The sequence below is a fragment of the Rhinoraja longicauda genome, chromosome 3 (assembly GCF_053455715.1).
Source record: "Rhinoraja longicauda isolate Sanriku21f chromosome 3, sRhiLon1.1, whole genome shotgun sequence".
Classification (NCBI taxonomy): domain Eukaryota; kingdom Metazoa; phylum Chordata; class Chondrichthyes; order Rajiformes; family Arhynchobatidae; genus Rhinoraja; species Rhinoraja longicauda.
In genome coordinates this window covers 66538990-66554615 of record NC_135955.1, presented here as the reverse complement: position 1 = coordinate 66554615, position 15626 = coordinate 66538990, and the positions used below count along the sequence as shown (strand labels likewise).

At 42.2% G+C, this 15626-nt stretch overlaps 1 protein-coding gene across 2 annotated transcripts in view; it reads left to right on the top strand.

The window, feature by feature from the left end:
* Positions 1–501: 501 nt before the first annotated feature.
* hsd17b4 (hydroxysteroid (17-beta) dehydrogenase 4) overlaps positions 502–15626 on the top strand; it is a 90020-nt gene continuing 74895 nt past the window's right edge. The window contains exons 1-3 of one of the 2 annotated variants that reach the window (XM_078396299.1): positions 502–576; positions 6812–6865; positions 8916–9023. Coding sequence is in view for 1 of the 2 variants with exons in the window: in XM_078396300.1 (XP_078252426.1) it covers positions 3290–3362; positions 6812–6865; positions 8916–9023 (235 nt within the window). In the remaining variant the exon portion in view is untranslated. Of the gene's footprint in view, positions 577–3238; positions 3363–6811; positions 6866–8915; positions 9024–15626 lie in introns of those variants that run through there. The other variant, XM_078396300.1, reaches the window with a different exon arrangement.

The following is a 15626-nucleotide window of genomic DNA, read 5'->3' as shown; positions in this document are numbered from 1 at the left end:
CACTCTCTGACTGAAAAAGTTCTTCCTCATCTCCGTTCTAACGTTTTTGTTACCAAACGTCACCTGTTTTCCGGAATGCTGACAGTTAAGGCTTGGTGAAGCGACGGTTAATCTTTGGGCCCAGGTGGTTAACCCAACACAGGTCATTGACAGGGGAGGCGCTCGCTCCCCGATGCAATCCAGTGCAATCGGGACCTTGTGCGCGAATTTCCACACCCGCGAAATATACCGGAAGAGATTGCCAGGACACCGGGCGCTCCGTGGATAGTTGTCGGCGCGAACAGGGTCGCAGACGGAGGAGAAACAGGAAGCAAAAGCGAGGATGCCGGTCCGGTATACTTGCCAAGCTAAAGAGACAGCCACACAAACCACCGCTACCTAGCATGTTCCTCACCAACGCCAGATCCATCATCAACAAAATGGACGAACTTAAACTACAGATATCAGCAAACAAACTCGTGGAGGACTGTTGCATTCTCTTAGTAACAGAGACATGGCTTCATCCACTTATCCCAGACGGAGCCATTGAGCTAGCCGGGCGCACAGCGTTTCGTTGGGACAGAAACATCGACTCCGGTAAGAGCAAGGGGGGGGGGGTTATGCATTTATGTGCACAACAGCTGGTGCACTAATATCCAAACCATAGATAGCCACTGTTCTCCTGATCTGGAGTCCCTAACAGTTAAATGCAGGCCTTTTTACCTTCCTCGCGAATTTACAGGGGTTATAGTAACAGCAGTCTACATCCCACCGAATGCTAACGCTAGCACAGCTTTAGGCTACCTGCTAGGTGCAATAAACTCACAACAGAGCACATATCCAGAAGCAGCCCACATCATAGCCGGGGACTTCAACCATGCAGACCTAAAGTCAGTTCTCCCGAAACTTGAACAACACATAAGATGTGCTACCAGGGGGAAAAACACACTAGACAAGGTTTACTCAAATATTAAGAAGGGGTTCAGGTCAGCACCACTACCACACCTGGGGCAGTCAGATCACCTGTCCATATTCCTAACCCCAGCATACACCCCACTCAGGAGGAAAGCTCCAGTCACCATAAAGACTGTGAAGACATGGCCTGAAGGAGCTTCCTCGCAGCTGCAGGATTGCTTCGAAAGGACCAACTGGGATATTTTTGAGGATCAGGACTTGGAGGAGTACACATCAACTGTACTTTGCTACATCAAAAACTGCGTTGACAATGTCACCGTCGACAAACGCATCCGGTTGTACCCCAATCAAAAACCCTGGATGACAAAGGATGTCAGGTCTCTCCTCAAGGACCGTAACACCGCCTTCAGGTCTAGTGACAGAGCTCTATACAGTGCTGCTAGAACCAACCTGAAGAGAGGCATCAAGGATGCCAAAGCGTCCTACAAGAGGAAGATTGAGGACCACTTTTCCAACAATGACCCACGGCGGGTATGGCAAGGCATCCAGCACATCACCAATTACAAGACCAGCAACCGCACGACTGCCGACGGCGACGCCTCGTTGGCTGAGGAACTTAACTGTTTCTTTGCTCGTTTCGAGGTGAAAGCTACAGTGGCAGACATTACACCCTCTCCAGCACCTGAGAGCAACACCTTCACTGTGCAGGAGTATGACGTTAAGCGAGTGCTCAGAGCAGTGAATCCCAGGAAAGCTGCAGGCCCCGATGGTGTGACGGGCAGAGTGCTGAGGGAATGTGCAGACCAATTATCTGAGGTCTTCACAAAAATCTTCAACCTGTCCCTTTTAAAATCCACCATCCCTCCCTGCCTGAAGTCCGCCATAATCATCCCACTGCCGAAAAAGCCTGTCATCAGCGGTCTTAACGACTACCGTCCGGTAGCACTCACACCGGTCATCACAAAGTGCTTCGAGAGACTGGTCCTGCAGCACATCAAAGCCAGCCTCCCACCCACCTTCGACCCATACCAGTTTGCCTACAGAGCAAATAGGTCTACAGGGGATGCCATCGACACTGCTCTTCACACTGCACTGACCCACCTTGAACACCAGGGGAGCTATGTGAGGATGCTCTTTCTCGACTTCAGCTCTGCCTTTAACACGGTCATCCCGAGCAGACTGGTCACCAAACTTTCCGACCTTGGATTTTCCCTAACCATCTGCAAATGGATCAAGGACTTCCTGACCAACCGCCCCCAGACAGTCAAAATAGGCCCTCACCTCTCCTCCACCATTACACTGAGCACCGGCTCACCACAGGGCTGTGTGTTGAGCCCCATCCTTTACTCCCTCTACACTCACGACTGCGCCCCCACCCATCCCACCAACACCATCATCAAGTTCGCGGATGACACGACTGTGGTTGGACTTATCTCAGAAGGAGATGAGACAGCCTATAGGGATGAAATCCAAAGGCTGGCAGCATGGTGTTCAGTGAACAATCTGGTCCTGAACTCCTCCAAAACAAAGGAACTTATAATTGACTTTAGAAAAACCAGTGGAGATTACGACCCACTCTACATCAATGGGGTCTGCGTGGAAAGGGTACCAGCTTTCAGGTTCCTGGGTACGCACATCGCAGAGGATCTCACCTGGTTTACCAACACCATCACCACAGTAAAGAAGGCACAGCAGAGACTCCACTTCCTGAGGATCCTCAGGAAAACCAACCTGCAGGAGAAGCTCATGTTGTCCTTCTATCGCTGCTCCATCGAGAGTGTGCTGGCATACTGTATAACCACATGGTATGCCAGCTGCTCAGAAAAGGACAGGAAGGCCCTTCAGAGGGTCATCACGACGGCCCAGAAAATCATCGGCTGCTCACTGCCCTCCCTGGAGCACCTGTTCAGCCTGCGCTGCCTCAGTAGAGCAGGCAAAATAATAAAAGATCCATCCCACCCCGGCCACCGTCTGTTTGTTCATCTGCCCTCTGGTCGACGTTTCAGGTCAATCAAATCCCGAACAAACAGACTTAAGAACAGTTTTTACCCCAGGGCCATACGAGAACTGAACACTACCTGTGCACTAGGCAACACCGTTAAAAAATCTTGTACTTAATTTAATTGTATTTATGTATTTATTTGTTTTTGCATTTATTGCATATATGTTTGTACGCACCGTCAGGATTGGCTGTTTTTTAATTTCGTTGTACTCGTTGCAATGACAATAAATGAATATTATTATTATTATTATTATTATGAACTACATCGCCCAGAGTGCACTGCAGCACAGCTCAGTGCACGCCGGCGTTCCAAACGCAGCTCAGTTTTCAGCTCAGTGCACGCCGGCGTTCCAAACGCAGCTCAGTGGCAGCTACGTCACGGAGAGCCGTGCAATGGCCGAGATGCTGCCCGCCGTCCCCTTGCGCTTCGACGGGAAGGTGGCACTGGTCACAGGGGCCGGAGGAGGTCGGTAATGGCCCGTGTACTTTGCGTTCTTTCAGCAATTTGTTCTGCGCGCAGGGAGCGGCGGTGGTTGCAGTGAGAGACCCCACAGTGCTGGGCGGGGGTAAAGGTCGGCAATTTGCAACCACTGCTGGCTGGCTGCACAGGGTTTGCAAACTTCCTTGCATTCACACTGTTTTGGGTTGATGTCAGTGCATATATACATATATTTTAATTACTATGTATATATGTGTATATATATATATATATATATATATATATATATATTGCTGTAATCCACTAATGTTTGTTTTTGACATTTTGATCTTAAAGTGAAATCTTTAGCTGGTTTGTTATAAAAAGTATATACATACATCTCTACGTTTACATGGGTTCACTAAATGTTCTCTGAATATCATTGAACAAAAGTTGTACGGTTAGCCTTAACATTCAAGTTGATGCAAACAAATGGAATCCTCCACAGCGTTTCACTTTAAAATTACACAATACTTTATTTGAAACATGCAAAATAAATCTTGGGCAACCCCCATGAAACTGAAAATGATTTCCATTCAGTTTTGAGGGTTCTGGAGTGGCAAAGTACATTTGGAAGCAAAGGAATTTTAGGAAGCAAAGTACATTTCCAGAGATGGAGTAGAATGGTGGTTTATTGGAAAAAATGGGTGGGTATTTTGTAAAATGGCATACTCTGTGCAGGGCTCCAATGCACAATCTCAAGACTTTCAATATTTCATAGCTTATGTGGCTCCATTTGGTGTGATCGTGGGCTAGAAGATCTGGAGTCAACAGGGATTTTGCACCTTGAGCACATCTCTGAATCTTTTTCTCAATTTCCTCTCACGACAGAACTTGGAGTACTTTGTTTCAAGAGTTTGGTGTAGTGCATTTGAATGATGCAGCCAACTGGGGGTAACAATGGCTTCATTGTCGGGTATGTTTGCCTGTGCGAGGATGGTGGTTTACTTTTCAGTGAATTTGCAGGATTTTCTCGAGTCAGCTTTAGTTGTATTTTTCCAGCACCTCACAGGTAGGATTGAACTGATAAGTAGATCGTGAGTTGTGTGCCACAGTCGAGAGATCTTTTGCTTTAATCGACCATGGGCTCTTTTGGCAGTGGTGAATTTTACTATTTTTTCTGAGAGGTGACTCCTGAGATATGGGAAATGTTTAATTGGAAATGGAGCCTTTTATTGTTAGAGAATCTTATTCTTATGAATGTCAAATATGAAGCCCACCCTTGTGCTTCAGTGAATGAATTAACAATATATTTAAGCTCAGTTGGATAAGTGGGCTGAGGAATGGTTAATGGTTAAATGCAGCATTTTGGGAAGTCAAACCAGGGCAGGACTTTCACAATGAATGGCAGTGCTCTGGGGAGTGTTGGATCTCGGAGTGCAGGTAAGGTTCCTTGAAAGTGGTGTCACAGGTAGATAGAGGTGGTCAAGAACATTGTCTTTCATCATTCAGGATATTGAGTGTAGAATTTGGGATGTAATGTTACAGTTGTACAAAACATTGGTGAATCCACATTTGCAGTATTGTGTTTTGTTGTGGTCACCCTGCTATAGGAAAGAGGTTGTTAAGCGGGAAAGAGTGCAGAGAAGATTTACGAGGATCATGCTAGGACCTGTGGGCCTGAGCAATAGGGAGAGGTGGGGCAACCTAGAACCTTTTTCCTCAGAGCGCAGGGGGATGAGGGCTAAGCTAATAGAGGTGTTCAAATCATGAGGCGAACAGTTAGGATAGGGTAGATCCTTTTCCCCAGAGTGTAGAATTGTAAACCAGAGGTCATAGGTTTAAGGTAATAGGAACCGGAGGAACAACTTTTTCCACACAGAGGGTGGTGGGTATATGGAATAAGCTACCAGAGGAGATAGCTGAAGCAGGTACAAAAATAACATTTAAAGATATTTGGACAGGTACATGGAAAGGAGAGGTTTAGAGATTTATGAGCCGAACACGGATGGGTAGGGCATCTTGATCGGCATAGGCAAGCCAAAGGGTCAGTTTCCTGACTTTGTGACTCTGAACGTGTGTAAACCTAAACATTGTCTTCATACCACAACTCAACTACTGAGGTTTTGATGATAGTTTGTTCTGCAAAGTAGTCACTGTAGATTGAACTATTTCCCATTGGTTCTGATGATTGGCTGGACAATGTGGGAAGGTTGTTTGAGGCAAAGTGCACCAGTGAAGTGAGAAAAATTGACAACAGTTTTTGGGCAATGATTCAGCAAAAATGAGATTGAAAACCATTGTGAAAATATTCGGCAGTTCAGGTAACATCTTTGAAGAGTAAAGCAGAGTTATGTTTCAAGTGAATGATCTTCCATCTGGTGATCTGCTAGATGAGGTTAGTGGGTTGAGCAGTGCCTGTGAAGCAAAGGGAGGGTCAATGTTTTGGGTTGAAATCCTGCATTAGAATGGAGACCATCCCTTTGCCACTAAGATGCTGTTTGACCAGCTTAGTTCCAACAGCAGTTCATTTGTAACAGTGTCAAGGGTTCTAATTTACTATTGGCAATTCATTTTTTGGCTGTGAGTTTTGAAATAGGATAAATATACTTTGTTCATAGTAATCATTCCCCCCTACTTCTCGTAGCTAACTTTCCTCTGCCCCATCAGTCTGAAGGAGGGTCCTGTCCAAAACGCTGTCTGTCCATTTCCCTGTACAGATGCTGCCTGACCCTCTGAGTTATTCCAGCAGCTTGTATTTTTTTTCTTGAGATTCAAGCACCTCTTATCTCTTGTGTCTCCAGTAATGAGGAACTTTAGTTATTAAGATAGACTCGAGAAATTGATAGTTTTACAAGAAACAGGTGGCAAAACCGATGCATGTATTAACGGGCATAGCCTTGCAGAGAGTCAGAAATTATTTACAAGTGCAGATTTCAATAAAGTGCCAGGTTTGCACAGTAGCAGATTGAATGATCGGGAATACTTCCTTAACAAAGGTCCATTCATAGTTTGTCTGTTTGTCTGTTTGTTTCTATGTTAATTGTATTTGTAAAGCGCTTTGTGCATGTGTTAAGGCGCTATATAAAATAAATATATTATTATTATTATTATTCAAGCTGATATAGCAGGTTCCTGAAAATTGTTGATTGGAATGGGGATGTTTGAATAGTTACAAGAGATTTTTTGAAATTACATGATCTATCAGATCATTTCATTTGAAGGACAGTACCTATAATACTCCTGAATGCAAATTCAGATATTGTGCTGTGTAAATTGGTATTAACCAACCATTTTGTATTTGAAGTGGAGTCATTCGAAATAGTAAACATATGTAACAATGGGAAAAATACCGTCCAGATATATTAAAATAACTTGCCATTTGTAAAGCATCTTATCTTTGACCTTGCATTCATATAAAAAAGAGAGAAAAGTTTAAAGTACAAAATATATTTGTTTTGGCTTGTAGGTTTTTCAAAGTTTTTTTTGTTTTAAAGGTTTGGGAAGAGCCTATGCATTACTATTTGCAGAAAGAGGAGCTTCTGTTGTTGGTAAGTGCTTTTTGAAGATCATTCCCAGTTAATCATAGTGTATATTTTGTCGAATTTCACTCTGCTCTCTCATATTTACCCTAAGTCTTCTGAGACTTGTTAAACTGCTACTGCGGGCATTAGAAATGCCTGATTGCGTTGCCAAAGAAAACATTTTACATGCATTTTCAGTATTGGTGAATGTGAGTTACTATTTTATCTTGGAAGACAATAAAACTGAACCCAGTCCTGCTGTCAGTTCTGTGCGTAGTGCATTTTCTGCAGTCAAGGTAAGGACCATAGTCAATTTTCTTCCATCTGGTGGCTGAGATGAGTTTTTCTTTAAAAAAAAGTCTTGGCACAATTCAAGAATTGAGCTTCTGTCTTTCAGTTTTAGTGCTTTAAGTAATATTCTCAAAGCAGTAATTCTTCGACTACTAGTGACAGCATGATTTTGTAGGTAATCAGGATCAGTGAATTATCAGGATCAGTGATGCATCAATGCTGCCGGTCCCGCTGAGTTACTCCAACATTTTTGGGTCTACCTTCGATTTAAACCAGCATCTGCAGTTCTTTCCCTCACATTCAGTGAATTATTTAATTGATTTGTATTGCTTCTGTAAAGGACTGTAAGTCTCTCCCTTTCACCACTTTCAGTATAACATTTTAAACTGCAGCAACTTTAAAATTACATGATATAAAACTGATAATGTCTTCAGTAGTTCTATTGCAACCAATAACATTACTTTCTTTCGAAATGTTTTCTTGTAGTAAGTTTTGGGCTACAATTTCCAGCTTCTGTTTCTTTAATGCAGAATTAATTATGTAGATAGTATATTATTCCTCTCGGTGATTGGAATTCAATAATGAAGTCGTGCTTAGTTATACAGGGACTGGGCCAGACCATGTTTTATTTTTTGATCCATCGTTGTGAAGGAAAACTTACTTGCATTTGTCTACCTACTTGTCTGAATGAGTATCATGCAGATTAAATCAGAAATGTTATCAAAGGGATGTAGATTTGTTAAATGAGTGAGTAAAGATCTGGCAAATGAAACATAGTGTGGGAATATGTGAACTTTTCTAATTTGACAGGATTAAAAAAAAGTACACTGTTCCAAATGGTGTGAGATGGCAGAGTTCTGAGATGCAAAAGAGTTGAATGTTTCAGTACATGCATTACAAATGGCTAGGACATGTGTACAATGAGTTCTAAGGAAGGTTATCAAAATTATTGTTTACTGCTATCAGAATGTATATAAAACAAGATTATCCTTGGGGAAGGGGATTAGAGAGACCACAACTGGAATACCATGTATATAATTCTTCTTGCATAAGGTAGAATTTAAGGCATTGGAAGCATCTGAAAAAGTTTAGCACAGTAAAACCTTGAATGGGCAGAGAAAAGTTGGAGAGGCTTGGCTTATACCTGCTGGAGTTTAGAAGAGTGAGAGATGACCATTAAAACTACACATGATGTTGAGAGATCGTGATAGAGTGAATGTTGTCTGAATTTTTCTTTTGTGGGGGGATTTTGAACTGGAGGGTCATTGTTGTAAAAAAATATATAGGGGTCACATATTTATGATAGAGATGAGGCAAAAGTTAAACTTATTCAATCATTCATTCATTCAAGTTTAGAACTTCATCAGTCTTTGGAATTCTCTTCCTCACAGAGGAGCTTTTAAATATTTTTAAGGCAGAAGGATTTAGTGGATAAGCAAGGAGGAAAAGGGATGATGATAGGTTTCCATGGGTAGACCAGAATGCAGATTTGATTGCAGATGATCAGCCATGATTTTATTAAATGGCTTCAAAGGTTAAACTGTAAGAAGAGGTGACATATGCTTAATGCTCTTTTGGGTAGGGGTTAATTGAATCAATGTGTTTAAAATGATGAAAAGATTTGACACAGTAAATGCAGAAACTTGCGAGGGAAGAATACAGTAAAATATGTCATTTTTTATATATCTTGGAATTGAATAAAATTAAATCGGCTACTGTTCCTGTCCCAACATTATAGGAAGTGAAATATTTATTTTTATCTAACATTATTAATTTCTTGCTGCAGTAAATGACCTAGGTGGTGACATCAAAGGAGAAGGCAAAAGTTCATCTGCTGCAGATAGAGTGGTGGAAGAGATAAGGGCAAAAGGAGGCAATGCTGTGGCCAGCTATGGTATTGTGCTTAACGTTTTATTCAGCTTGTTCCGTTTAATGTTCAAAATGCATTATTATCTGTTCTATTTCCTGATTGGATTGTTCTCTCTAGAAGATCATAATTTAAACGTTTGTACGAAGATGAGCTATAATTGAGATAAACATTTCACCGTTGAATTGTACTAAATATTTTATCAACATACAAAAAATTGCAGATTTTGTAAATGCTGATCACTAATCAGAGCCAAGGTGAAATGATACTTGAAACTTTGAGTGAAGGACATTCTCATGCTACTGAAACAATCGGTTATAGTGTGTTGTGCAGTTGCAATTTTTACATAATTTATTTATCTTTCGATTTAAAAACTTGCTTTTCTGTTTCTGGTAGTTCTCTACCAGTGAAAATAAATTAAAAAACAATTATATCAGTCATTCAGACAATTTGACCACAAAGTGATGAAGAAGTTTATTGAACATGTGATATTTGGAAAATAACATGCAGGCTCCTCTAACTTTTTTAAAGTGCGGAGGGGGGGGGGGGGGGGGTGGTATTCTAAATTTCCTTTCATCCATATTTTTTGCATTGCAAAAGTTGCATCTTACAACAATGGAAGGGGAACTAACGAAGCCAAATACTGGCCTATGACTTATCATAAACTAATTTGTAGAGGATGTGGTTATAGAAAAGTGAATCGACCCAATGTTATTTGACTGAATGCAAATTCTGCAAGGATGTTTAACATGCTAGCAGCAGCATCATGCTTGATTGTCTAGGTGCTTGCAATGAAGGCCTGTATGCTTCTTCCAGCTGCTCTTGCCTCTTGTCTGTGGGATTAATCAAACTGGAGGTCTGGTTTTATGGCCATCGCTTGAAACAGACTCAGTACATACAGCACCCGTAGGCAGGATTGAAACCCGGTCGCTGGCCATGTAAGGCAGCAACTCTACCGCTGCGCATGATGACAAACTGCGCATCGCCCCCAAAATCTTCTTGGAGTGATTTGATAGTTTGCAGATTTCAAAGTCTTTTGAATTGTTTCTAAAGATCATTGATAATAAGGGGCATTCAAATAGATTCAAGTAATTACAATTTGCCTTTTTAATCAAGTTCAGTAACTTATTAAAATGAAAGGAGTTCCAGCTCTGTACACCAGCCATGGCTGGCATAACAGTGAGGTGCAAAATGTACCTGATCACTTGGCTCAGTACTTTGGCTCTCCCCTGGACAAAGAAGTCAGGTGTGCTAAGAGATTACCATCAGGGACCTCAAAACACAAGCTCAAAATGATCCAAACTAGGGTCCTGATTCAAAATGTTGTCTACTGATGCTACCTGTTCGCTGATGCTACCTTTCCTGCTGAGTTACTCCAGCACTTTGTGTTTTGGATACTGATTTTCAGCCTGTTCTACAGGGGTAACTACAGGGCGGCACAGTGGCGCAGCGGTAGAGTTACTGCCTTTTAGCACCAGAGACCTGGGTTCAATCCTGCCTACGGGTGCTGTGTGTACTGGGTTTGTACGGTCTCCTTGTGACCATGTGTGTTTTCTCCGGATGCTCCGGTTTCCTCTCACACTCCAAAGACCTACAGGTTTGTAGGTTAATTGGCTTTGGTAAAATTGTTCCCCCCCCCCCCGTGTGTAGGATAGTATTAGTGTAGGGGGTGATCACTGGTCAACGTGGACAGCGGGCCGAAGGGCCTGCTTCCACGCTGTATTTCTAAAGTCTAAAGACTAGGATGACACTGTCAATTCTGATAACTTCAACATTCATTTTTCCATATTACCTAATGTCACTGCCGTGTTGGGATTCTTTGAATTTTTCAAACTAATACTGTTTTTGGACTTCTGTGGTGTTCCCTTTTTGCCCCAATGTAAAACACAAATAACTGGGGTAGTTTCACTGAAACTTGCAATGGACTTGCAGCCTCATCACTATTTTTCAGTGTTGACATTTTTTTCAATAATATGAAGTCAGATAAACAAATTTATGTCACTATTTACCTGTTGAGCACATGCCAATACCAGGTAACACTTTTGAGGTCTGTTCTCACAACTTCTATTTCAGAATCCTCTGTTTCCAAGAATATTTTATAGTTGTCTCCCTTTATAGGAGTTCCTAGTGGAGTCCCAGTTACCTATGTTTTGGCAAGCATTTAATCTTTCCTCTTCTCTTAACCTTCCCATCGTTACCCATGTTTTTTAAAAAAATGGTTGACTGATCATAAGGTCATAAGGGATAGGGGTAGAATGAGGCCATTAGGCCCATCAAGTCTACACCGCCATTCAATCATGGCTGATCTATCTCTCCCTCCTCCCCCATTCTCCTACCTTCTACCCATAACATTTGACACCTGTACTAACCAAGAATCTATCCAACTCTGCCATTAAAAATATTCACTGACTTGTCTCCATAGCCTACTGTGGCAAAGAATTCCACAGATTCACCACCCTCTGACTGAAGAAATTTCTCCTCATCTCCTCCAAAAAGAACGTCCTTTAATTCTGAGGCTTTGATCTGTAGTCCTAGACTCTCCCATTAGTGGAAACATGCTCGCCACATCCACTCCAACCAAGCCTTTAACTATTCTGTATGTTTCAATGAGGTCCCCCCTCATTTATTTAAACTCCAGCAAGTACAGGCCCAGTGCTGTCAAACGCTCATCATAGGTTAACCTACTCATTCTTGGGATCATTCTTGTAAAGCTCCTCTGGACCCTCTCCAGAGCGAACACATCCTTCCTCAGATATGGTGCCCAAAATTGCTCACAATATTCCAAATGTCACCTTACCAGCGCCTTAGAGAGCCTCAACATTACATCCCTGTTTTTATATACAAGCACTCTTGAAATAAATGCTAGCATTGAGTTTGCTTTCTTTACTACTGATTTGACTTGCAGATTAACTTTTTGGGAATCCTGCACCAGGACTCCCAAGTCCCTTTGCACCTCTGATTGCTGGATTCTCACGCCATTTAGAAAATGGTGTACGTCTTTATTCCTACCACCAAAATGCATGACTCCACACTTTGATACACTGTATTCCATCTGCCACTTCTCTGCCCACTCTCCCAGCTTGTCCAAGTCCTTCTGCAGAGTCCCTGCTTTCTCTATCATACCTGCTCCTCCACTTGTGATACAAGTTTTCGTATCACCCGCAAACTTTGCCACAAAGCCTTCAATCCCCTCATCCAAATCGTTAATATACAACGTGAAGAGTTGCGGCCCCAGCACCGACCCTTGCGGAACTCCACTAGTCACTGGCAGCCAACCAGAAAATGCTCCCTTTATTGCCACTTTGTCTTCTGCCATCCAGCCAACCTGCTATCTATGCTGGTATCTGTCCTTTGATACCGTGGGCTGTCATCTTCCTTAGCAGCCTAATGTGTGGCACCTTATCAAAGGCTTTCTGAAAATCTAAGTAAACAACATCTACTGACTCACCTTTGTCAGTCCTGCTATTTACTTCAAAGAATTCCAGCAAATTTGTCAAGCAAGACCTCCCCTTCACAAAGCCTTGCTGACTTTGGCCTATTTTATTGTGAACTTCTAAGTACTCCGTAACCTCATCCTTTATAAACTTCTATATACTAAAACTCTCGTTTGTTTGTTTGTTTGTTCCTGAACTACAGCCAAAACTGTACACGATAACGCAACAATTTTAGGCCCACCTTACTCACCATTTGGTGCTCATGGAAGAAGTTTCATTGAAATCGGTGTTATATTTTAAAAGTTATTCACATTTTAAAGTTTAAAACTATCTCCTAGGGAGGGAGGCGAGGAGGGAGGAAACGGGGGGGGGGGGTTTAGAAACATAGATAATAGGTGCAAGAGGAGGCCATTTGGCCCTTCGAACCAGCACCACCATTCATTGTGATCATGGCTGATCATCCACAATCAGTAAGCCGTGCCTGCCTTCTCCCCATATCCCTTGATTCCACTAGCCCCTTGAGCTCTATCTAACTCTCGCTTAAATCCATCCAGTGATTTGGCCTCCACTGTCCTCTGTGGTGGGAGGGGGGAGGAGAGGGGGGAATGGAGGGAGAGGTGGAGGGGAGAGGGTGCTGCACCAATGCAGGAGAGGTTTTGGCCCAACGGTCTAGTGGACTCTAAAATCTTACCAACCACCGAAGTCAGACTAACCAGCCTATAGTTCCCACGATTCTGCCTTGCTCTCTTTTTGTGCAGCGGGTAATATTAGCAATTTTCCAATCATTTGGGACCACTCCTGACTCTAGTGATTCCTGAAATATCACTATCAATGCCTCCATAATCTCTGCAGCCACCTCTTTCAGAACCCTAAGGTGCAGTCCATCTGTTCCAGGTGACTTATCCACCTTCAGCCCTTTCAGCTTCCCAAGCACCTTCTCCCTAGTAATAGCTACTCCACTAATTTCCACCCCGACTCTCTTGAATTTCAGTCACCTTCCTGGTGTCTTCCACTGTGAAGACTGATGCAAAAAAGTTATTCAACTCCTCTGCCATTTCTTTATTCCCCATTATCACTTCTCCTCCATCATTTTCCAGCAGTCCAATGTCCACTCTTGCCTGTTTCCTGCTCTTAATATAACTGAAGAAACTATTGCTATTGCGAGCATACCATCGTATTTCATCTTTTCTCCCCATATTGCCTTTTTAGTTACCTTCTGTAGTTCTTTGAAAGCTTCCCAATCCTCTGACTTCCGACCAATATTTAATATGTTATACGCCTTCTCTTTTAGTTTTATACTATCCTTGACTTCCCTTGTCCCTTTAAATGGTCTTTCGCTCCCTAGAATCCTTCTTCCTCTTTGGAATAAAAAGATCCTGCATCTTCCGGATTATTCCCATAAATTCCTGCCATTGCTGTTTCATCGTCATCCCTGCTAGGGTCCCTTTCCAGCCAACTTTGGCCAGCTCCTCCCTCATGCCTCATTAGTCCCCTTTGCCCTAAAGCCAATACCGACACATCTGATATCACCTTCTCCCTCTCAAATTGCAGATTAAAACTGATCATATTGTGGACTGATAATAAATCATTAGCTCATTCTTGTCAGTAAAATGCCAGATTACTGTGGTTAATAAAAGCAGCTGGTTCCCCCGTTATTGCTTGTGCATGGACCAGAACTTAAAGTCCCCTGTTCCTTTGTTGCACCATCAAGTTTTCCTTTGCTACACTAGCAAAAGATAAATAGTTCTCGACTGTAGCCTGGTGTGTGGTATATTCTGGCACTGGATTTAGATTTTGGAATGTGCTGCCACCCTGCAACAAAAGCATACTTTGTATCTTGCTGTCTGTAGGATGGCAGAGGACTGAAAAATAAACACATGGGTGAAGCTCTGCTTTGCATCCACCAGTCTGCATGTGTGACCCTGAGCACCCAGTACCTCCCATCACATTCCCACACTGCCCTTTACCTCCTTCACTGCTCCAACTAAGATTAACGTGAAGTTGACGAACAGCAAATTATCTTCTGACTCAGCATCTTGCTGCGCTGAGTTCAGCAATTCCAAATAATCTGCTTTTGATACTTTCATTCAAGATCACCACTGCTTTTTTCCAAATTATCTGGGTAGCATTTTCACCACTGCTAGTCGTTTGTTATCTTGTACCATTATTCTTTTTGTTATCTAATCTTTTTAAAATCTGATTCCCAGTGTCTCTATTCCTCCCCACATCCCCCACTCAATTGTATCTGAAAAACAATTTATCTGTAACAATGAATAAAATAGGAAATCCTGTAAATATTCTGCTAGAGACAGCATCTCTGGAGAAAAATAAGTAAGTTTTTATGACCTGAAGCACTTTTCCTCAGATGCTTCCCAATCTGCTGAGTTTTTGCAGTGTTTCCTTTTTAACATTCCACTCTCCACTGCTTGCCTCTCGGAACTGATTTACTTTTAAAATCATGGAGCATTATGCATGGGAGATTACATTTATTTTTGAGGCAGGCCTGAGATATGCTGTCAGGAATGTTAGGATCCTATTTAGAACACAGAACAGTACAGCATAGGAACATCCCCTTTGGCCCACAATGTCTGTACCAAACATAATGCCAAGACAAACTCTTGCCTGCCTGCACATGATCCATTCCCTGCAAATCCATCTGCCTGTCTTAAGCGCCACTTTCATAACAGCCTCCACCACCCGTCTCGGTAACCATCACTCTTTGACTCCATATTACCAGAAAAGCACGATGGCCTCATGAGTCAATTACAAGTTTATGACTGAAGTTGCTTGAAATTAATCTCTGAATCAGGAATTTAAATCAGATGCAGCAACAAACTCAGCATTGTATTAGTATGTAAGACGAACCAACACAGCTACTGCATTTTGTAATTTTAATTTCACATGGAGAAATGAATGCTAAATTTGTGGGGACTGATGAGGTACAATATTTTAAAGTGACATTCTTCTTTTGACATTAAATGCAGTTTTACTTTTCTATTTCATCATTCAGTTTCTGTGTACCTATTCCCTTTACTGTGTCAGAATGCTTAAATTGTAGTTAGAAATTTTCGTTGTCTTTCACTGATCTTCACAATAGAGAGCAAATGTAGTGTTAGGTGCCAAGTATTATTTGAATGAGGCTACTAGGACTGCAAATGTTATGTTTTATTAATAAGTGGCAGGTTGAGTTAAGGTT